This window comes from Chiloscyllium plagiosum, unplaced genomic scaffold (assembly GCF_037043375.1).
Source record: "Chiloscyllium plagiosum isolate Xiang-an unplaced genomic scaffold, Cpla_swu_hap1 HiC_scaffold_31, whole genome shotgun sequence".
Taxonomy (NCBI): Eukaryota; Metazoa; Chordata; class Chondrichthyes; order Orectolobiformes; family Hemiscylliidae; genus Chiloscyllium; species Chiloscyllium plagiosum.
The window spans coordinates 36,638,793-36,662,095 of NW_028270169.1; the positions used below are offsets into that span (position 1 = coordinate 36,638,793).

At 39.0% G+C, this 23,303-nt stretch overlaps 2 protein-coding genes across 7 annotated transcripts in view; one reads left to right on the forward strand and one right to left on the reverse strand.

Moving 5' to 3' along the window:
* LOC122564087 (protein NipSnap homolog 2-like) overlaps window positions 1-8,266 on the forward strand; it is a 35,136-nt gene extending 26,870 nt beyond the window's left edge. The window contains exons 9-11 of one of the 2 annotated variants that reach the window (XM_043718618.2): window positions 1,878-1,961; window positions 5,381-5,473; window positions 8,068-8,266. In XM_043718618.2, the coding sequence (XP_043574553.1) occupies window positions 1,878-1,961; window positions 5,381-5,445 (149 nt within the window). In that variant the 3' untranslated portion in view covers window positions 5,446-5,473; window positions 8,068-8,266. Of the gene's footprint in view, window positions 1-1,877; window positions 1,962-5,380; window positions 6,323-8,067 lie in introns of those variants that run through there. The other variant, XM_043718617.2, reaches the window with a different exon arrangement.
* psph (phosphoserine phosphatase) lies at window positions 1,948-20,169 on the reverse strand. 5 transcript variants are annotated; one of them, XM_043718620.2, is made up of 7 exons: window positions 19,623-20,169; window positions 18,114-18,269; window positions 15,528-15,662; window positions 14,939-15,084; window positions 12,701-12,849; window positions 12,362-12,516; window positions 1,977-2,102 (listed from the first exon to the last, which is right to left on the reverse strand). In XM_043718620.2, exons 2-6 carry the CDS (start codon window positions 18,251-18,253, stop codon window positions 12,409-12,411), a joined length of 678 nt encoding a protein of 225 aa, XP_043574555.1. In that variant the 5' UTR covers window positions 18,254-18,269; window positions 19,623-20,169; the 3' UTR covers window positions 1,977-2,102; window positions 12,362-12,408. The 5 variants fall into 5 exon arrangements, with proteins under 5 accessions (XP_087833552.1, XP_043574557.2, XP_043574555.1 ...); XM_043718621.2 differs by lacking the exon at window positions 1,977-2,102 and adding an exon at window positions 8,349-11,238; XM_043718622.2 differs by lacking the exon at window positions 12,362-12,516 and having other exon boundaries at window positions 1,949-2,102.
* Window positions 20,170-23,303: the final 3,134 nt, after the last annotated feature.

A 23,303-nucleotide genomic window follows, 5' to 3' on the forward strand; every position in this document is an offset into this window, starting at 1 on the left:
TACAACTCTGAAAGTGATGTCATTTTTGTGCTGAGCGGTTACCAGAGCTGAGGCAGCTGGAGATAAATCATAGGACACAGTTGGAGTTGGTTAATGTTGTGTTCTCTGCCTTTACATTGCACATAGGATGGTTTGCATTGTGGGAATTTATTTGGACGTGAATCATATGTTATCAAACACTAATTTAAACTCCAATATTAATGCTGTGGACAAAAGAAGTTGCTGTTTTCCTTTTTTGCCTTGCCAAGACCAAACACCAATTGAGTTATCTACTTAGCACCAATCCATGTTTCAGACAATTTGAGTGCCTCTTGATGTCTGTGTTCTGCCTCCAGTTGATCCTGATCCCAGATGACACATTTCTACCTCTTCCTTCGAATCACACCATAAGATTCTCCTAAATTCTGTCTTTTGTTTTCTTTTATCCATTCTGACCTTATTTAAAATTTCTCAATTTTTCTCTCTTTTCAACTTTACTAACATTCATGATTATCTGCCTGGGATTAAAATGTCACCATCTGTTTTTCTGTGTACAACTGTTTCTTTCAGTAGATTGTTTTCAAGTTTGCATTCTTAACATATGTATTTTCTTCCTTTTAATTTTGTCAACATTGACTGACCCCCTTAGATTTTAATGTCAGTGTTTATAAATTATCGTCCATGAAGTCACAAGTGAAATCAACTTGACTTTCACTTTGGAGAACAACTTTCACTATGTCTTAAAATGGTGCCTTGGAATGAAAGATGGTACTATCTCTCATTTTCTCCTTGACCTACCTCTCTGTTTGTGCTGTATTCTAATAGGTTTCATAATATCATTTAGCATATACAGTAAGTGTCTGCTTTCAATTCATTTATTCACCCCTCTCCAAATAAATAGCACTTGAAATTGTAAATTCATATAATTTATTCAGATTATGTAGCGATTGTAATGAAATCAGCCATATGGACCTCAGAAAATGAGTTCCCTGATTGTGGCTGTTAATCTGGTCTAGGCTGAGTCTCCAGGCTGACAGATATAAGCAGTGTCAGAGATTCTGTTCACTCCTGAGAGCTGGCTTGGAGGAAGTACTCTCCATGTATGTAAACAAAAGATGACTTGGTGACAGGATACCAGTCTCTTTCTCCTTGGTAAAGTGGGCAGATCCAGTAATGTATGAAGTTCGGATAGCTGCGATGGTGTGGGAGGAAAACATGCCTGCCTCCTTAGCAGCCTTTCCACCTGTTCTGGAACCTGTGGGTTATCCTCCTTTGTCAATTGAAGACTCCTTGGAATCTTACATGGACACAGGTGTTGAAGCCTTTGCCACCTGAAGAGGAGAATTAGTTTCTTCCAAGACGCTCAAGGGGCAAGAGGCGAGTACTTGCGTTACAGAGGTAGAGTTGGAGGAACCTTATCCAGGAACACGCCCCACAAAAAACTGATTTATGTCCTCTGACCCAGAGGGGAGGGATGTAGTGATTGTAACAAGGTCAGCCAGGTGGGCGTCATTGAATAAGTTCCCTGATTGGACCAGATGAATAGTCCCAATCGGGGAGCCCTAGCTGATGGATATAAAGAGTGTCAAACATCCTGCTGGCTCTGAGGAAGTTGGATCAGTATCAAAGACTTCCCACATCTAAATAGAGAGTGATTTGGTGATGGGATACTGGCCTCTGTGGAGTTATTTCAAATTGTCTTGTCAATTATTAGCAAAATACGATTGGTAGCTACGTCTTGTATTTTAAAGTGATTTTAACTAAATGTTATAATTCTGAATTGGAAAAGGTTGATATTTTTCAGATCATCCAATAATTTTTAATTTTTATAAAATGAGTTCCATAATAGAGTTGTAAACCTAATTTTTCATTCTGGCTATCATACTTTCTTTTTGAAGCTTACAAGGACTTGCAATCAAGAGATGAAACACGGAATTCAGCCTGGCAGAAACCTGGCTGGGATGAATGTGTATACTACACAGGTATTTTCATTGCATAATTAGCTTACTGTAAAATACGTAAGTGACCTGGAACTGTAGAAGGTAAAAGGATTCCACTTTCTCTTCCCAAGCTGTCTTGATCGAAGTGAACTGTAAGAGGAGTGTTGAATTGCCTTTTGTATCCTGTATTGGGAAGAACAAAATCAGGCAATGTTCATACTTTGTTATTAGTATGCAGAACACAAAAAGATGTTTCCTCATTCACCAATCATCTCACCTGCACACATTTAGCAAATTTTCTTCCCCTAATAATCCTTATTTCTGAGAAATGCACACATTTCTGAGTGACAGATGTTCCTCATGGCTGCCAGGCAATGTTTAGGGTAACATTCCCTTTTATTTTACATAGTTTCAATGCAGTCAATGACTGAGGTTGATCTTTATTTTGTTAGGAGAAAGCGAGGACGGCAGATGCTGGAGATTAGAGCTTAAAAATGTGTTGCTGGAAAAGCGCAGCAGGGTGAGGCAGCATCAAAGGAACAGGAGAATCAACGTTTCGGGCATAAGCCCTTCTTAAGGAATCCTTTTGTTAGTCCATATTTTGAATGGTGATTCAAAGTGTAAATTTTGGGTTCATTACAAAAAGTATAATTAATATGGCTTTTTACAAAGACTGATTTGTTTTGTTTTTCCTTACCTTCATTACATGTTTTAAGCTGTTTGAAAGATTAAAGAGTAGGAGCAATAATACATAAGAAGTATTAACACTTTCTACTACTTATACTTGTCTCTGTTTTAATAGACTGTACTTACTCAGCAATATCCTCCTCCTTCTCCATAGTGTGGAAACAGGCCATTCAGTCCATTGGGTCCCTCTGAAGGGCATCCCACCCAACTCACCACCCTTACACTATCTCTGAAACCCAGCATTTCCCATGGCTAACCATCTAGCTCGCATATCTTTGAAGTGGGAGAGGAAACCGGAGCTCTGAGGAAACCCACGCAGACATAGAGAGAATGTGTAAATTCCACACAGACAGTTGTCTGAGGGTCGAATCGAATTCAGGTCTCTAATGTTGAGAGTAGCAGTGCTACCAAAGTGCTGCCCAGTTTAAATTTTACCAGGGCCACTTAGTTCTTGACCGTATTGCAGCCTTCGGTTCTTTTGCTTGGACTAACTTCAGAGATGAGATTTAGTGAGATGAGAGTGAACCTTCTTGACATCAAGGCAACATTTGACTGGGTGTGGCATCAAGGAACCCTAATAAAAGTGGACTAAATGGAAAAATCCTTCACTGGTTGCAGCCAGCATGAGTTCCAAATAATGACTCTCCATCAAGAGAAAATTTAACTATCTCCCCTTGATAGTCAACATTTCCATCATTTTACCATCACTGAGTCCCTTCAACATCCTGGGAGTTACCACTGACCAGAAATTTAACTGGAACAAGCCATACACTATTGTTAATACAAGAGCAGATCAGGGACTAGGAACTGTTTTGTGAGCTTATCTCCTGTTTCTTTAAAGCTTATCCATCATCTATAAGCAGTCAGATGTATGGTGTCATACATGACGCCTACCAGCATAAATGCAACTACAGAGCATTCTAAAAGGCCCCATTCACAACAAAGTAACCCACTTGATTGAAACTCCATCCACCATCTTCAACAGTCACTTCCTTCACCATTTGGCAGAGTGGCAGCAGTGTGTCCCATGCACTGTAGAATTCCTTCAGAGGTCTTTCAGTATCACCCAAACCCATACCCTTTTTCACCTAGAAAGTGGAGTTAACAATTGCATGGTGGCACTCTCACCTTCCCCTCCCAGGCACACACTATCCTAACTTGGAACTATGCTGTTATTTCTTCACTGTTGCATGGGCAAATTCCTGGAACTCCATTCCTAACAACATCGTGGGTGTACATATCCCCATGACATTAGCATTTCAAGGAGATGGCCCCACCACCTTCCCAAGGACAATTAGGGATGGCTAATAAAGGTTGGTAAAGCTAATCATGCGATGTCTCACAGCATGGAGGCAATCAAGAAAAAGTATCTGAAATTTTATTGATTGGAACCAACTTTCACATTATGTTTCAGTATGTTAAAATTATACATGGTTATGGATAGGATAGTAAAGAAATATAAAGTGATCCTTTGTTTCTTTATGATTTCGAGGCTGTTGTGTCAAAACAGCATGAAATAGTATTATCTTCTGACTCAAAAGCAGTAAACCTAGACTCCTGGCTCCAGTAAGAAAAATTTTTGCATTGTCCTTCTGCTTGTGCTATCATTGTATTTTCCTTGGTGGTGAGAGGAAAGACTTGAATACTACCTTCGATGGTGTCAGATAATTTTGAAACTATTACAACCACAGCTTTCAAATGAGTTACACTGGTGTAAAGATGTGTAATTGAATCTGTGCAACACAATTTTAGCAGTGAGATGTAACTTTGCAATTTGCCGAGGATTAGAATTGCATTTCCACTTTAAACTTGCATAATGTCAGCATTTTCAAAAGACTGCTGAAAACAGAGACCAAAAGTAGGCTAGCATTCAATATCATTTCTCTTCTAGTTGTTATGATCATTTAAAATTTAGCATTTTCGTGTTTGATGGATGCAAGATGAAAAGCTTTGGTAATGTGATGATATTTGGATTCTGTTGAGTCAGTTAACTCAGCTAGCTGGACAGCTGTTTGAGATGCTGAGTGATGCCAAAAGTGCAGGTTCAGTTCTGTCACTGGATGAGATACCATGAAGGACTCTCCTTCTCAACATTTGACTTCACCTGAGGCATGGTGAATCTATAGCTAAACCACCACCAGTTGCCTCTGTAATAAGGGAGCATTTACTTTTGAAGTTTGGTCTATTAATCTAGAAGCCTGCATTATATTCCTTCAGGAAAAATGATTCAAATCCCACTGTGCCAGCTAGTGGGAGTTAAGTTCAATTCATACATCTGGTGTTCTTTTCTGGAATGGTAATTGTGAAACCATCATTTATTTTTACTTTCGTACACCAAATAGATTTTTTTTAATGTCCTTTAGGGAAGCAAATCTGCTATCTTTACCTGTTCTGGCCTAATGTAGTGTATTCTTAACTACCCTTTGAAATGGCATAGCAAGGCTCAGTTGAAAGGCAGTTGGTGATGGCTATTGAATACTGGCCTTGCCCATGAAGGAATAAAACATTTTTTTTTCAGCAAACTTCAAGTTCAATATTATTAAATTACTGTTTGATTGTATTTTCAAAGTTTGTTTGTTGAATCTATTGTCCAGATCATCAGAACAAGTGATTTTGTTTTCAGAAAAGACTTCAGTTCACATGTTGACTGACAAAGTTATCTCTAGATAATACCAGAATTATGGCTATAGTATTCAGATTGTGATGTACAACTGTTCTTTTTTTCACTAATGTAGATCGAAATTAATTACCAGTGGTCTTTTTTTTTGCAACAGTGCCACTCATCCAGCGAATGGATTCCAGGATTATGATTCCACTGAAGATTTCACCACTTCAGTAGAGATCAACTTGCAACATCTTTAAAGAAAGTAAATAACTTGTGTTTTGTCTTAATACATGAATTACTGACTTGAGTCTGTACTTGTAATGATTTAAATAAGTATTTTAACGTCAAGATCTTTTATTGAATTTGCAGACACTTCTGAAGCAAATTATTAATAGCAATATATTCTTTCTGAAGCACCAAGTAAAATTATAATGTTAATGTGTAAAATCCTAAATGGTTATCTTCAATTTTATTGTCTTATTTTTGTTGCACTGCCCTCCTCCATCTCTGGACTGAACCACTAATGATGGTATCTTCCTAACTTTATCTGTTCCACTCCTTAGCCGGTGGAATAAGTTTTGAAGGCAGTAAATTTTTTGTTTGGGGTGTGTGTGTCCCTTTGAGCAACATCATGACAACTTATGCCTGAATCTTGCAAAAGGAGCTATCAGAATTCTTTCTGCAAAACATTAATGATCTCCATTTAGTAAGGGACTCATCAGATGTCACAATTTCAAATGTGGTTCGTTAGGGAATTACTTTTTAAAACAATATTAATTTTTGTGGAATAAACTGCTATGTGCTGTTTCTCGGATATTCGAGATCCAGCTGTGTACGATACAAGAATAGCGTTGTTTTTGTGTTGCTTTATACTGCTGTAAGTGATGCATGTGTAATCACTGTACAAAATTGTAAGCTTACAATTACATTTTTTAAAACTGTTTTTGTCGTGTGCTTATTTTTAAAATGGCACCATTATGTATAGCTTCTAGGATTTACGATAATTCAGTAAATCTAATTAATGAAAGGAATCTGTTTCTAAGTCATTGGTCAACTGTCAGGCTACAATACCCAGTACAGTCTGAGGCTGTAATAAACTTGATTTGCAACATCTGTGTTTATATTGCTTATTCATTTTGTAAGGTAGGCAAATGTAGACTTTAAGAATGTTTGTATTTCAGTATTATGTAGTCAATCATTCACAATATTGTTATGGAGAAACAGTATACTTTCAGATTCTTGAGATAAGTGAAAATTTTAAGATAATTTAAATCATGAAATCCATGGAGGCTTTGGAAAGAATTACCTTATCAAAATAAATACTGAAGAAAGTATGAGCTTGACTCCTAAAATGGCCTGGTAAAGGAGCTATTTCTGTTTGCTGTCCGGATTGCAAAGTTCCAAAATCTGCCAAAACTAGCAAATTATAAGTAATGATATCTGTCTATTTGCTGAGCTGAATAGGGATAGATTAGCTGCTGGGTTGCCACATGATAAATGGTGCAAAACAATGTGTGAACAATCTCAGTGCCTCCGAGTCCATGTTTCTTAACGGGTAAGCAGTCATGATGTTTGTGCAAAAAGGCTGATGGTGTAGCTGTACAAGGATTGTTTTATTAAATGAAATATGTGTAATTTACATCTTAAGGAGTCATTTTAGCCTTTAACATATGCACCATCTTTTTGAGAGTGATTATGAACTCATCCTGCTGACCTGATTCTCCTATTTTAAATATACTAAGGGATGAGAAATGACTGCAATTTGCAGAATTTCACTTTTTGGATAAAGCTACCTTATTAATTTTTTCCCCAACCTAAGCTAGTAATGAGGCCAGGAGCAGGCTCAGGAAGCCATCGCTCAGTCTTGGGACAGTGTAGACCTGACTGCCAAACTCATCCCACTGGGAAATTGTGCTCCATTTCTATCACTCACTAATGACATGGGGTTTTGCAAGCTGCACTTGAGGAGATGGAGAAGTTGTCAGGACTGGAAAATTGCAGTTAGGAAGGGAGATCAGATAGATGGGTTCTTCTTTGAACAGAGGTAACTGAGGGGAGATTTGATTGACACATACAAGAATCTGAGGGGCCATTTTATGGTTAACAGGAAGGACCGATTTCTCTTAGCAAGATATAGCAGCCTCCTGAAATCTCAAAACCCACATGTCAGACTCAAAATTCCAAAAGATTTGTGAAACATGATTTCCATTTTGTAAATCCATGCTTGGTCCATTTCTGTCACTAGTTTGCAAGTGCTCTGCCAATAAATCTTGTATAATAGACTCTAATATTTTCCCCAATTAATGATGTAAAATGAACTGGTCCAAAATTTTCTCAACCTCCATTTTAAAATAATGGGTTACATTAGCTACCCTTCAATCTATAGGAACTGTTCTAGAGTGTAAAATCTTGAAAATGCCAGAAACAAACAGTAGGTTGGCCAGTTCTGAAAGAAAAACCAATAGACCTAGAATACTTTTCAGCAAGACCTCTTTATCCTCAGACAAGAACTACAAGAATTGCCCACTGCAAATTTTTCCAAGAACCTCAGTGGGGTTTGGAAATAAATCAATTAACATTCCTAAAATGCACTAAAATAAGTCAGTTTATAAATCAGTGCTGCAGTGATAGTGTCACTACCTCTGGGCTAGAACATTTGTGTGGAAGTCGCGTTTGCCCCTGAGCTGTATCACAGCATGTCCAACAAGCTAATTAAAGCCATGGGCTCTTGTGGTGCACTGACCACTCCCAGATTCATGTCTCACCTGAGGTGTGTCATAATACTGTACATATGAACAGGTTGATTAACGATATCTACATTGATTGATTATAACAAGTATTTATTTGTTTTGGCAGGAAGTTTGACTTCAAATGGATGAATTATCACAAGGTAGTTACACTGAAGCTTGACTCAATGTTGCAGCTATCAATTGGTATATTTCCAGTCCTAGTTGGCCTTTGATAAGTAGTCTCAATTTTATTAAAATTCAAACAACCTAAAGATAATGTTATTCATAAATTTCACCTGAATTTTAAAAAAATCATTTTAGTATTAAACATTCCTTCTGCTATTCAGTTCAGTGCTGTTTTATTATTATTGATTGTTTCAATGTCTGAAAATCCAACAAACTGAGCTCCTTGGTGAAGGCATAAACTTTAATCAATGAGAGAAAGATCAATTAATAAGTCAGCTATGCTGTAACTTTAGAGAAAAAAAATAATTTGCATAATCACCAAAAGGCAAGTTTCAAAAGTTTACATCTTAGCAAATTTAATAAATTTGTTGGTAAAGAGAATTTAAATTGTTTTTCAGTTTCAGCAATGTGTAAATATTAAGTCATTCATGTGGGTGGCACAGTGCCTCAGGGGTTAGTACTGCTGCCTCACAGCACCAAAGATATGGGTTTGATTCTAACCTCTGGTGACGGTCTGTGTGGAGTTATAGGGAAAATGACAGGCAAGTGGACATGAGAAGCATTGACTCAACCATGATCCTATTGAATGGTGCAGTGGGCTGAAGAGGCTAAACAACCTACCCCTGTTCCTATTTCTTGAGGTCAGAGGTGCAGTAGGCAGTGAAGGTAGCATATGGTACATCATAGCCAGAGGATTCAAATTTAAGAGCAGGAATGTTTTGCTAAAATTGTATAGGGCCTTGATCAGACCACACCTGGAGTATCATGTGCAGTTTTGTTGTTATTGATGAAGTGCATCAAAGGTTTAACCAGACTGATTACTAGGATGGCAGGGCTGACTGAAGGGAAACTGGATCAGTTCGAGTTATATTCAGAGGTGTGTGTGGGGTGGAATCTCATAGAAATCTATAAAATTCTAATCCATCTAGACAGGGTAAATGCAGGATGTTTCTGATGACTGGACCATCCAGATCCAGTCAAGCATCACAGTCTAAGGATGTGGGGATGGCCAGTTAGGAATGAGATAAGGAGAAATTTCTTTACCCAGAGAGTGATGAGCCTGTGAATACTCTGCCACAGAATGCAGTTGAGGCCAAAACATGTAATGTTTACAAGAAGGATATAGATACAATTCTTATGGCTAATGGGATTGTAAAGTAGGAACAGGATATTGAGTAGCCATGATAATAATAAAAAATAGCAGAGCAAGCTCAAAGAGCCAAATAGCCTACTCTTGCTGCAATTTATATTTGTTGTACAGGCAGATGACATTACAATGAAGATCATGGATTGCCAACACAAACTCTCAACATGCACAAAGACAATATTTAGTTATTAGATGAATGTTCAAGTTAAGGATCTTTAAAGTGGGAAGAGGTGCAATTCAGGTAGCTGTGGGAGCCTATGGGTTTGTAAAAGATGTCTGAGTCAGTCCTTGTGAATGGAGAGGGAGAGGTCTAACAAGGGGAAAGAGGTAACAGATGATCCAGGTGAATTTAAGGTTAGGGTGGAATGTGTTGAAGTTGACTAACTATTCAACCTCCTCGTGGGAGCACAGGTTAGCACCAATGCAGTCATCAATGTAACTGAGGAAAGGTGGGGAGTGGAACCAGTGTAACTCTGGAAGATGGACTGTACTACATAGCCAACGAATAGACAGGCATAGCTGGGGCCATGCAGGTGTCTATGGCTACCCCTTTTGTTTGGAGGCAGTGGGAGGATTCGAAGGAGAAATTGGAGGGTGACAACCAGTTCAGCCAAACGAATAAGTGTCAGTAGAAAGCTACTGGTGGGGACATTGGGAGATGAAGAAACTGAGCATTTGGAGGCCTTGGCATGGTGGATGGAAGTGTAGAGGGATTGGATGTCCATGGTGAGATGAGGCACTGGGGGCTTGGGAAAACTGAAGTCCTGGAGGAGATGCAAGGTCTGGGTGGTGACCCAAACATATGTGGGGAGTTCCAGGTGAGGTTATGGTTGAGGGGTCTTTGAGTTGGCACTTGGCTTCAGCAACATAGAGGTCAGTTTGCCAGATGAGCACTGTACCCCTTTTTGTCCACTGATTTGATGGGGCGGTTGGAGCAGAGGGGGTGGTGGGCTGGACAGGTTGAGGTGGTTGATGTCAGCAGCAGTTTGAAATGAAGAGGTCAAGGGCAGGTAGCAGGCCAGCATGGGATGTCCAGGTGGATGGGGTATGTTGGAGGTGGGAAAAGGGGTCCTTGGTAGGGAGGTGGGTGTCTTAGTTGTAAAAGTAGCCACTGATGATGGTGGAAGAAACGTTCAAGGTCACAGTGTGAGTCAAACTCATTAATTGGGACCATATAGGGATAAAGGTAAGACTTTTACTGAGGACTAAACATTCATCCTTAGGTGAGGGGGAAGTCTGGGGGAAATGGTGAAGACATGGCAGGGATGGGAGCTAGGACCTGGACTGGAGTTTGAGGTGAGGGCAAAGACAGTGGCTTGAGTGGGTGTGGTTATGGGTCAGTAGTGCAAAGGGGGCAGAAGTGGTGCTTATGGTTAACAGGACAGAAGTAACATCACAGGTGGGGAGGGTAGCTTCACTGTTGGGTACTTGGCTGCTAACAGCAGTGGCTGTGGAAGTGACATCACCAATGGGACCTAGTAGTGGGGCAGAAGTGATGGTCAAGGTAGGTATCACATCTGTGCTATTGCATCCAGTGACACTGGTGTATCCCGCAGTGGTAGTCTTCTCTGCAGTCGTGGAGGTGGTTGGCGATCTCGGAGGTGGTGTGGTCACTAGTGACTGCGGGGGCTGCGGGCCATGCGGCGGCATTGGGGGCAAAAACATCATCGATTACCCCACTGGTCCTGGAAAGAGCAGCCCTGTGGCTACTGTGCGGCCAGTAGTACATGAAAGTTTGTTTAGCTTAGCTTACGTTCTTTTAAGTCTGATGCAGTAGATAAATACTATTTATTGAGCACGTATCCTCCGGAGGATGTAGAAATAGAGGTCCGCTGCAGGCTGTGAGGCTCTGAGCTGGGGCAGGACTGACTGCAGGTAGAGTAGATGGCAGCTCAAGGGTCCAATGGCCTGCTGCCCCTCTTTGTTCATACTGAATATATAGTCAATGATGCAGCCTACATTGACCTTCAAATACAAAAATAAATTCTTATTTCAGCCTTAAACTATTTCCTATTCTAAGGGGAGAAAATATCCTGTCATGTCCCATTAGGATCTTTTATGTTTAATAAAGATCATCTTATGACTCTAAATTTCATTGCGTATAGGACCAACTTGCTCAACCTTTCCTTCTAAGATGACATCTTCATCCGAGGAACAGTCAGAGAGATGTATAGCACAAAAACAAGTCCTTTGGTTAAACTCATTCAAGCCAACCAGACATCCTAAATTAAACTAGTCCCATATCCTTCTAAACCCTTCCTATTCAAATACAACATTTAAAAAGGAATCTGGATGGGTAACTGTACCAACCTCCACCACTTTCTCTGGCAGCTCATTCCATACACGTACCACCCTCTCCATAAAAGTCACCCCTAAAGTCCCTATTAGATCTTTCCCCTTAAAACTATGTCCTCTAATTCTGGTCATCTCCACCCTAGAGAAGACCTTGACTATTTACACTATCCATGCCCCTCATGATTTTATAAAAAATTCAATGAAGGTCATCCCTCCATCTTTGACGGCCCAGGGAAAACAACCCCATCCTATTCAATCTCTCCCCATAGCTCAACCCTCCAATCCTAGCAACATCCTTGTAAGTCTTTTCTGCATCCTTCCTATAGAAGGGAGACCAGAATTGAACACTATTCCAAAAATGTTCTGTACAGCCATAACTTGACCTCCCAAAACCTTTAGTCAATGCTCCGATTAATAAAGGCACCTATTCTAAATGCCTTCTTCACTATCCTATTTACCGGTGACTCCCCTTTCAAGGAACAATGAACCTGCACTCAAAGGTCTCTTTGACCAGTCCTGGGGAGTGTTGCTGAACAAGTGAACAATTTGGAAAAAAGGAGGGGGAATCTAAACAGACAAATGTTTTTGAAAAGACAAAATATAGTTTCTTCACACCATAATGATTATGGGTTTCAATTTCAATGCCAAGCATGACTCAATTCTAAAATGTGTGAAACTCAAAACTTGCAATCAGCCTAAATTTTGAACCCAGCTACAACGGAGAAGCCAGAGGTTATCTGGAATATCAAGAGGAGGAGTTAAGAGTTAATATCATTAAAGACGAGAGAAGTACCTCCATGTTAATGTTAAATTTTGCTGATGTATGTAATTTGAAAAAAGTCAACTTTCCAGTTCTTCAATAATTTCTTGAAAACTGGTGACAAACCACTTGGCTTTTTGTTTTACTTGCTGTCGGACAACATTCCCACCAAATCCGATAAATGCATCCTAGAAAAACAATCCAATAGTTTTTACTGGGCATTTACATTTTTTAATTTAAATATGAAAGGCGATTGTTTAGAACTAAAATCAATCACAAAAGCTTAATAAAAAAATTAAATTATTTAAAAACTAACCAAACATTAAAATTACACCTTTGAAGTAACAAAATTCATTCTATTTCTGTACGTACTGCAGGAGGGCATGCTTCCAAGTCTGTGGCTCCATCTCCAATCATAACAACCTTCTTAAAACCTCTTTCTTCTTTTAAACGATTTATGATCCGGCCTTTCCCACCAGATTCTGCTGTTGGTTGGGTTTCATCAAAGCCAGCATAATCACCTGCAGCAAAACAAGATCAACCATTGTACACCTGTTATGCTGTACACCATCCAAGAGTATTATTCAATAAGAACTCCACTATTGAGGGGGGATGTGGATGTCCTGGTACTTGGATCACAAAAAGCTGTGATGCAATTTGCAGCAAGTGGCTCTGAAGGCAAATAAAATGGTTTTAAAAACATTTTAAATAAAAAGAAAAAAAAAAAGAGGGCCGATGAGATCCCCATCTCTGGGCCAGAAGGCTTGGGTTCTAGACCTATCCGCTTGTTAGGAGTGTCATGATATGTCCGAACAGGTTGATTAAAGCTAAAAATGGGAAGCACTCCTCCAGCTTTAGAGGATCTTAATCACAAGACCAGTTTGTGTCTCTATTTCAGAAGGATATCACTATATTAGAAAGAGTTCAGAGAAGGTTCTCTCTGCTGATTCTTTGCATGAAGAAGCTATCTTAAGAGGAAAGATTGAGCAAGTTGGGCCTATATCCTGTGAAGTACAGAAAAATGAGGGGCAATCTAATTGAAGTATTCTGATGGAACTGACAAGATGTCTCTGTGGTAGTAATCCAGAATTATGGGAAACGGTTTAAAAATTAGTATCTCCTATTTACAATTGAAATAACAGCTACTTTTTCTTTGCCTGAGGGTCATTAAATTGTGGGATTCTCTTCACCAGAGAGCAATGAAATCTGTCAAATATATTCAAGGTTGATTTTTGATCAACAAGGGGGTTGGTCATTGGGATACAGGAAAGGGCTGTTGAGGCCATAATCAGATCAGCCACATTACTCCTCTCAGGTAGTATATCCTTGACTGTTTACCATTCTTGAAAGTCCAGAGTGTCAGCATTCTTCAATTGTCATGTACTAACAGTTATTCATTTACATAACTCAATATTCGTGTGAAAAGAACAGGGAAGAGTGCCAAACTTTGATCTAGGGGGCAAGACATTTGAGTTTTCATCTCTAAGATGATGGAAACTACAATGGGGAGGAGGAAGAGATGGAAAAACAAAGCAATTTCATACTTTCCATCAGCAGTTTACAGCTAGGTCCAGGTCATTTGTCTTAACCATTTGACTAAATGTTTGTGGGAACTATGATAAATAGGAAATGCCAAGGATCTATGGTATAGTATTCCTGTTTACCTTCATATCCAAATCTAAATGATTTAAGTTGATGCTGAGTAAGTGTCACACTAATATTTGTACAATACATTACATGCTTGTATGACTGCTTTGAAAGCAAAAGAAAAATATTCTATGGCAGGAAATAACTGTGGTCAAAATTATTGAGAAATGTCAGGCAGATGACTTCGATATTTCCCTCCTTTGCCACTTTTCTTCACTCCCAATGACTGTCTAACCTTTGCTGGAGTACAGTTCCACAACACTAACTGCCTTCACAAGTGACAACGATTCATGTATGAACATGAAATAAGTGTAGATTATCTAATTGAGTCATACATAACCAAATCCTGTTTTAAAAAAGCTTTGACAACCTTTGACCTGAAAGTAGTACAGTAACAGATTCCACACGTCCGTGAAATTAGTTATAACATTGTTTAAAAACAATGTAAACTCATTTTCTATTATTTGTAAAGGAATTAATTGTAATTTCCTTGGGATAATAAGAATTACTGATCCAGATCATCTTTTATCCAGGAACAGGACCAGAAGCAGTGATGAGACGGGTTGGAGGGTGAGGGCAATCAGCAAGGAGAGAGATAGAAACAGAATGACTGAATTAATGCAGGAAGCAGCAGCAAATCTCTCTCTCAAAAAAAGTCAGTTTTTCTGTTTGGCAGGGAAACAAGACAGAAGCTCTTGGGAGGTATGATGCAAGCAGAAAAGAAAAATGTGTGAAACCTGAAAAACTGAGAACAGCTCAGCCATGCTAAAGCAGAAGTTGTCAACTGGATTATTTTGGTTTATGCTCTCCCATGCAGATCGTAATCTGGTGCTCCTTTCTGCAGTTCCCTTGCTAAGAGATGAAAGCCATTCTGGGTATAGTCAGCAGTTCATTTCTTTCTCTTTTGAATATTACTAAGCAACAGCTTATGGTTAGAAATAGTCAATTACCATTAATCCTTACCATTGAAGTAAAACTTTAGCTTGTTTGCATAAACATTGGCTAAGGGAACACTTATCTGTGCTGCTAGCTGGTCCACTATACTCCTGAAACCACCAGATATCAGGAAAACTTCAACACCACGTTGTTGAAGATGACCAACCAATTCCCTGTTTCAAAAATAAAAGTTGAAATATAGTTATGCATGCGATCAAACTGGACAATATGTACCAACACAGTCTTATCCTTTATTCCATTCCAAGCCTGCTTTAATATAGATACTACACTGGAGGACTGGTTCTGAGGTTGTTTCATTTGAAAGAAATATAAATGTGAGGCAGGGCCCAATTTACTCATCACTATTAGTAAGAAGAGATCTGGAGGCTACTCTCTATTCTGAGTACCCATACAAGGAATAGTCCTTATGACAAGGTTCAGAGCCTAAACATTTATACACAGTACAGTTGTCAGAAAAAGGAGAAATAAAGACTTTTAAATACAGTTTTATTACTATACAAATTACTTCTTCCTTTTATTGCAACTGTTATTTCTGCAGTAATTGTTTACACCAGAATCACCCTCTTTTTACATTTAGATTGTATCAGTAGCTTACTTTATACCGTCCGTCAAACACGGGGGATGATCAGTTATTAGCTGGTTCACTTGCTCTCGTGAAGGTTTTATTATAGCGAGACGCTCCATTAAAGCCTTCTTAAATGAGACTGCCCCTCCCATTGCATTTCGGGTCCTGTAATAAAATATTTGAAAATATAAAAAGTCAACTGGAAAATGTCACTGCATGCAACATACTTTACAACTGAAAGCATGGAACTTCGTGGCCACAATTTTGCTCATTTTTTAAAATCACTGCAACCTGAGCAACCAATTCCAGTACACAAGAACTGTAAAAGGGCAGGAGCAACACCTATTACACCTTAGGCTGAAATACAAATTCAGTGATGCACTGAGCCTCCTGCACCCTAAAAACAAAAATCAGTCAAATAATTAATGGGAGATGACAAAAACTCTGGACTGACCATTTCAAGGGAAAAAAAGATGAAGGAAATTCAGAAAAATTACAGTAGTTAAAGGAAATTAGCACTAGAAGGCTCATTCAGAAAGGCAAACAAAATCAATACTTTGGTTAGAAGCATCCAGAGCTGAAGCTGATATGTTGGATGAAGTGTTCATCATCCAGAACTACCCCTCCAGCACGTGGCAGAATCTGTAGATTAAGCATTGGATCATCATTCATTTCACAACCTTTCAAATCTCAGTGAGAGTCATCCTCAATCCACAGGAACTGCCGAGAAGGGAGATGAGTATGTGCAGGAGCCAAAGAGCTCTACAAACATATGCAGTCAAAAATACTAAACTCATTGGTTCTAATCAGAAGGATATTGTCAAATTGAAGAGCATGCAGAAAAGATTTACAAGGACTGGAGGCTCTGATTTCTAAGGAGAGGCTGGATAAGCTGGAGCATAGGAGTTTGAGAGGTGATTTTATAGAAGTTTATAAAATCATGAGGGATTCAAAATTAAAGGATATAATTTTATGAGAGGAAAAGATTTAAAAGGAACCTAAAGCGCAACTTTTTCCACAGACGGTGGTTTGTATATGGAATGAACTGCGAGAGATAAAGTGGTAGATGTCAGGGTACAGTTACAACAGTTCAAAGACATTTGTACATTAATAGGAACAGTTTAGAAGGATATGGGACAAATGCAGGCAACTGGGACTAGTTTAGTTTGGGAAACTTGGTCAGTATGGATGAGTTGAACCAAAGGGTCTGTTTTTAAGCTACGTGACTCGAATGACAATGTCTCGCCTTAAAGAGAAAATGTAAACCTAAAGGGCTGCAGGAACAAATCACCATGGGGTTCACATGGACAAATCCAGTTAAGGACAAACTGAGAAGGCTGATAATAAAGTTTATGGAATTCTCTAATTTAGAGAGAGTAATTACAGAAGGAAGTTGCACTGAACCTTTTAAATAAAAAATAATATGCTAATTAGGCCTCAGCTGCAGCTTAGTAACCAGTTCTCAAAAGTCTACTTGAAGGATGTCAACATTTGAGATGGTGGAGAAAATTCACCAGAATTATATCAGAGAAGTGAGAACTCTGCTACAGAGATACTGAGATGTTGAGGTTGTTCACCTTAGAGCTAAGAGATTACAGGGAAACTACACAAAGTGTTCAAAATGAATAAATAAGGAGAAACAGTATTCACTGATAAAAGAAATCAGTAATACACGGACATAGATTTTAGATAACTGGAAAAGTAGCAGCAACAAAAAGTGTTTTGTTAAATAAGAAAATTGCTTGGATCTGGAATACAATGTGGATCCTAGGTGCCAATAATGAAATAGTCAGTGTTCTCTATATAACATTATGTATACATCCTTTGTAATGTATACAATAATGACTCATTTTTGATGAGCCAGCTGTCTTGAGATTTATAAACAAGACTGACTGTTTACACTGCTATAAGACCGCAAGCTTGTAGACAGCCTGGGCACAGTGTTATAACTATTACTATGACTACTACTGCTACTACAACAATAGTAGCAATTGAAGGGGAGGCATGAACATTCATACCAAAGCATCATACACCGTGATGCCATCTAACTGCCTTAAAGGTATACTTAAGGTCTGGTTTAACCCTTCCAAAAAAAGGAAGTGTATTTAAAAATTGGATAAACACTTGATTTTCTTTTAAATCGCAGATCTATTGGAGCAGAATGGGACTAATTGAATTGTTCCTATAAAGAGCCTGTCCAGCCATGAATTGCTTCTCTCCCACTAAGTGTCTCACTATCTCATTGACTTGGCTGGACACAATCCTATCAATTCCATATCAAAAGCAGCTGACTTCTTGTAACAAATACCCAAACAATTAAATTGTAACCCTTATGAGAATAACACAACATATTCATGACTTGATTAAAGGCTGTCTTAATAGCTGCAACTTCTGTGCTACAAGAATTATGCCTTGCTTTAATGTTAGTTGAGCATATTTTCCGATGACATTGTTGTTATTCTCAACACTGAAATCCAGGAACCTTAATTGAAAGCTTAACTACAAGTTGGAGGATCAGGATTAATTAAAAAAGGAATATAAAATATTGCTCAAAACAGCTAAAGACTGTTAAATGCTGAGAAAACAATGGTCCAGACAAACCTATTAAGCACCTACATTTCTGCTACTTCATCACCGACACCACAGAATGTCGCTAGTTCATCAATTCCTTCTTCTTTAATGACTGTACTGTCAACATCGAAACAGACTGCATCAGCGCTGCGAAGAACAGCTTTTGTTTCAGCAAGTGTAGTCATATTGCTCTATGGGTTCCTGTATAAATAAAAAAAAAAATTAGAATCCTATCCTGGCAAAAACTAAGGTGACTACAAAATAGAAGTTGAACTCATTTGGGTCAGATGGTGGTCCATTATTTACACTTCAACTCAATTCATGTCTAATTGCAGTCCACAGTACTAACAAATTTTAACTGAGATACTCCCGTATCAAAATTACTTTTAACCAATCGGTTTGCTCTTGGAATACGTTTTACAGCATGGAAATGGGCCTTTCGGTTCAACTTGGCCATGCTGACCCGATATCCACGCTGTAGGTAATCTAATCTAATCTATTCACGTACCCATCCAAATGCATTTTAGTTGTTATTGTACCAACTTCCACCACTTCATCTGGCAAGTAGTTCCAGACGCATCCCACCTTCTGCGTGAAAATGTTGCCCCTCAGGTCTTTTTAAAATCTTTCCCCTTCAACACATGCCCTCATTTTCAACTTCCCTACTCTGGGAAAGTGACAGTGTCTGTTCACCCTATCCATGCTCATGATTTTAAAAGCCTCTTTAAAGGTCATTCCTCAGTCTCTGACAAAAAAAAATAGCATATTCAGCCTTCTCCTTATAGCTCAAACCCTCCAAACCCAGCAACATCTTTATAAGTCTTTTCTGAATCTTTTCAAGTTTCATTTACTTTTCACATCAGAGACCAGAATTGTTATGACATCTCTGGGGCAGGTGGTACTTAAACGTGGTCTTTTTGGCCCAGAGGTTGGAACATTGAGTGTTGGAGACTAGTACATGCTAAGATCCAGGACTACGTGCTGAGGAACTCAAGCTTGGGACAGCTGCCACCAATACACAGTGGTGAATGGCCACTGCGTCAGACCCTGTCATTGCTTCAGATATATGTCAAGATAGGCAAGCAAGAGGCTGGAAGAACACAGCAAGCCAGGCAGCATCAGGAGGTGGAGAAGTCAATGTTTAGGTTGTTTGCTTTCTTCAGATCTAAAGTGAAAAATCACACATCAGGTTTATAGTCCAACAGGTTTAACTGGAAGCACCAGCCTGAGGGCTGCTCCTCCATCAGGTGGTTGTGGAGATCTTCAGAACTATGTCTTACATAAAAGAAAGAAGTGCCTTGGGGTTATTTTTTGGGAACTGGAGAGAATGCCAAATTCTAATGTTTGGGTGTTGTTCACGAGTAAAGACTACCGAAATAGTTCAGTTATTGTATATGCACAGTTTTTTTGGCGATTAAAAACTATTACCGCTGGAGTATTATAATCAGCCATGTGACGGAAAGATCACTGGATCCTCTACCATCACATCCAAAGTTGCAACATGTGAAAGTGTATATTGGCACAGCAACTCGGACTGAGTGAACTGTTACTCACCACCAGTTCCCTGCAATATTCTCCTGTGTTAGGGAGATGAAGCTCCTTCTTAGTCTGGCACCCACAGTAGACTCTCAATCCAACTTTATCTCGATAACTTGGCAAATTCGGCTTCTCGGTCCCAATAAGTGAACGGAGCGAACGTACAAATCACTGCCAGAAAAAAAACACTTGCAATAAACTGGTCCGTAAGTTGGGTATTGAGCTGTCAGTGTGTCCTACATCCCCCAAAATGCACGAATCTGCTCAGCTCTGAATCATGGAAAGCGAAGCCTCAGTAAGCAGCGAAGGTCCAATTGCCAACTCCTCAGCTCCAGCTTGTACAGGTTTCCACAGCAATGCTCTGCTCACTGACGACACACAGTACCACCCAGCCACCGACAACCTTCCTCTCAGCGTGGCAACGCCACATGCACTGCAGCGTGAAAACCCCAATAAAAACTCTTCCCAAACTGACCGAAAATTTAAACTCATTCACTTCCCACACGAAACAAATCCGTCACTTTGACTCCCCAGCCTTTGGGGAGATCACAAGATGCAACGTGACTTTGACCAGACCAGAATCGCAGCATGTATAACCAATGGGCGCTGTCCTTACGCGCTGGAGCTGGGCTAAGGTAACAACTTAAAAGGGCAATATCACGTTCCCATTCGTGGACCCCATCGTACAACATTTTGTGGAAGAAAGAGCCTCTCTTAATACCAACTTCGGGAAAATGGCAGAAACACAATGTTGTCTTGATGGAATTATTTATTTGAGAACCAAATCGTTTGACAAAGTTTGTGGAATGCTTTTGTTTTACAAACCAGTCCAATATACCATTTCATATTATTGTGTAATGAACATTTATTCAGTATGAAAAATAGGTACTAATCAGCTGAGAGGGGGATAGTGATATAAATCAAAAGAACATTGACAGGCTAGTGGAGGGAGCAGGCAGTGGCAGATGTACTTTGAAATTAAAATAGAAAATACTAGAGAAACTCAGCAGTTTTGGCAGCATCCATGGAGAGAGAAACAGAATTAACAGTTCAAATTCAAAGATTTTTCTTCGGAACTGGTGGTACGATTCTTTTTGGTAGGTCGAATGAGCAAAGACAATACGAATATCACGCACAACATTAAAAGGGGTGTTGCAGCAAAGGGACTTTTGGATATATGCACACATATTGAAGGTAGCAGGGCAGATTGAATTACTGGTTATAAGGCTTACAGGAATGGCAATACATAGAGACCTTGAGTAAAAAAGCAAGGACAACATTTTGTTCAATCTCAGGTGGAGTGTCATGTTTAATTTCTGGACATGACTCATTTATGAAAAATGTGAAGCATTAAGAGAGGCTGCAGAAAAGGTTAAAAATAATTGGTCTGGGAACGATTGTTAGGATACAGGGTAAACTCTCCTGCTTAATTTTAAACCAGCAACACAGAAAATATTTATCCCATGCAGTAATCTGTAAAACTTCTAGCGGCAAAGAACTATGTAAAGTATAAATTAACAACTTTATTTCTTAAAGTATAACAGAATAATTAACTAACCACTATTTACAATTTCTTTCTCTAACCTATCTTTTACCTTCCCTTCTATAATACAAGTCCAATAAAACTCCCAATTAAGATTTACAAAGCAACAATTTTTATCTCCAAACCAGGCAGCTGTGGGTTCTTGTCTTCGGATATTCCTGTGTCTTTTCTCCTTGTTAGGAATTTCTGCATTATTGGTTACTGATCGAAAAGGTACTTTGAAGAGAGAATTTTTTTTTCAAACAGTCTGTTGCAGGCTAGGGCTAGGTAGTTCTCCTCTCAACTGTTCAGTTTTCCCCCTGTCTTATACCCCAGAGCATTGGATTGTGTCATTGGCTTTGAAGATTGTCAATATACTCAATCCAAACTTGACTGGAAATTGGTGTTTTCTTGGGGTATAATTTAAACTGATTTGGCTGAATTCAAATTTGTTTTTTGTCTCCAGGTAACAAACAGTTCGAGTTGTTCGACCCAGCGTTACATTGTTTCTTTATTGAGAATACTTGGTGCTGTGTCTGGTAGTTCTGCTGCTTTTAGCTCTCTTAAAGGTACACCTACATCTTCATAACACCTCCCCCCTTAAGAAAAAATGAACCATCATAATGAAAAGATGGCTTAATTTTTTTCTAACTTTTAAACACATTACCCGAACATACCGATAGATTTCATATACGTTCACCTTAACTTCTTCCCATATACCTATGTTTATGTATATATATATATATATATGCATATACATAAAACATTAAATAAAGGCAAATCTCATCTGAACTCTATCAGTTAAATCCGCAATAACACGTCTGCAATTACATTCTTCTGACCCGTAATATGTATGATTTTTAAATTAAAAGTCTGTAACATAAGACTCCAATGAAATAGTCTCATATTCTTATCTTTAAAACGTTCCAAGAATGTAAGCAGATTGTGGTCAGTGTACATAACCATCTCCGACACATTGTTCGTGACATACCCATTAAAATGTTGTAAGACTAGTACCAAACTCAGTCGTTCCTTTTCGATTGTGGAGTATTTCCTCTGGTGGATGTTGATCTTCGAAAAGTAACCCACTGGCAGTTTGATCCCATCCTCTTTTTCCTGTAGGAGTACAGCTCCAACTCCAATGTCACTAGCATTGATGGCGACTTTAAAAGGTTTTGAAAAGTTTGGTGCAGCTAAAACTGATTTAGTGGTTAATATCGATTTCAAACAGTTGTTTTCCTCCATGCATGGTTCTGTCCACCGAAACGTGTTTTTCTTCAGCAAATCGGTTAACGGTGCCACTACACTGCTGAAGTGTGGAACAGACTTCCGATAGAATCCACTGAGTCCTAAGAATCAAAGCATCTCTTTCTTCGAGGTTGGTTGTGAAAATTCCTCGATGGTCTTCGGCTTTATGTTCCATGGGGTCAACCTTCTATGACCAATGTTATGTCCCAAGAATGTCACCTCTGCTTTTGCGAATTCTATTTTATTTAAGTTTATCACCAGTGTTGCTTCTCGTAGTCATTCAAAGAGCTCTGCCACCTGTACCATGTGATCTTTCCAGGACTTACTAAAGATCACTACTTCGTCCAAATAGACTTCACAGTTTTCTAACCCAGCCACAACTCTGTTCATGAATCTTTGGAATGTGGTAGGTGTGTTCTTCATTCCAAAGGGCATCACTTTAAACTGACATAGCCCATTTGGAGTTACAAACGCAGAAATTTCTTTCACCATCTCTGATAAAGGTACCTGCCAGTAACCACACATTAAGTACAACTTGGTGATGTAACTGGCTTGATCAATTTCTCGATACAGTCTGCCAATCTAAGAATTGGATATGAGTCTGATTTTGTAATGGCGTTGATCTTTGATAATCCAAACAGAATTGTTGAGTCCCGTCAGGTTTGGGAACTAAAACAATCGGCGAACTCCACTCGTTCTGGCTTGGTTTAATGATGCTCTCATCGAGCATGGCCTCCACCTCCATCTGGACCTGTCTGGCTTTGAAAGGATTAAGCTGACAGGGGTGTTGTTTTATCGGAGCAGTATTCACATTGTCTACTTCATGTACAATAGCATTTGTCCTCCCCAGCTGATTTTTACAAATGTCCTTATACTGTAGTAACACATCTTTCAATTGCGTTCTATGCTCCTGAGACAGATAGCGTACT

What these genes read in the sequence shown, in the direction of transcription:
- psph (XM_043718622.2), bottom strand. Translation starts at nt 18,253, where the DNA reads ATGACTACACTTGCTGAAACAAAAGCTGTTCTTCGCAGCGCTGATGCA. An exon ending in GGTGATGAAGTAGCAGAAAT is followed by an intron (nt 15,663 to 18,113) that starts GTAGGTGCTTAA and finishes ATTTTATTACAG; the next exon opens with GACCCGAAATGCAATGGGAG. An exon ending in GCTAAAGTTTTACTTCAATG is followed by an intron (nt 12,850 to 14,938) that starts GTAAGGATTAAT and finishes GTTTTGCTGCAG; the next exon opens with GTGATTATGCTGGCTTTGAT.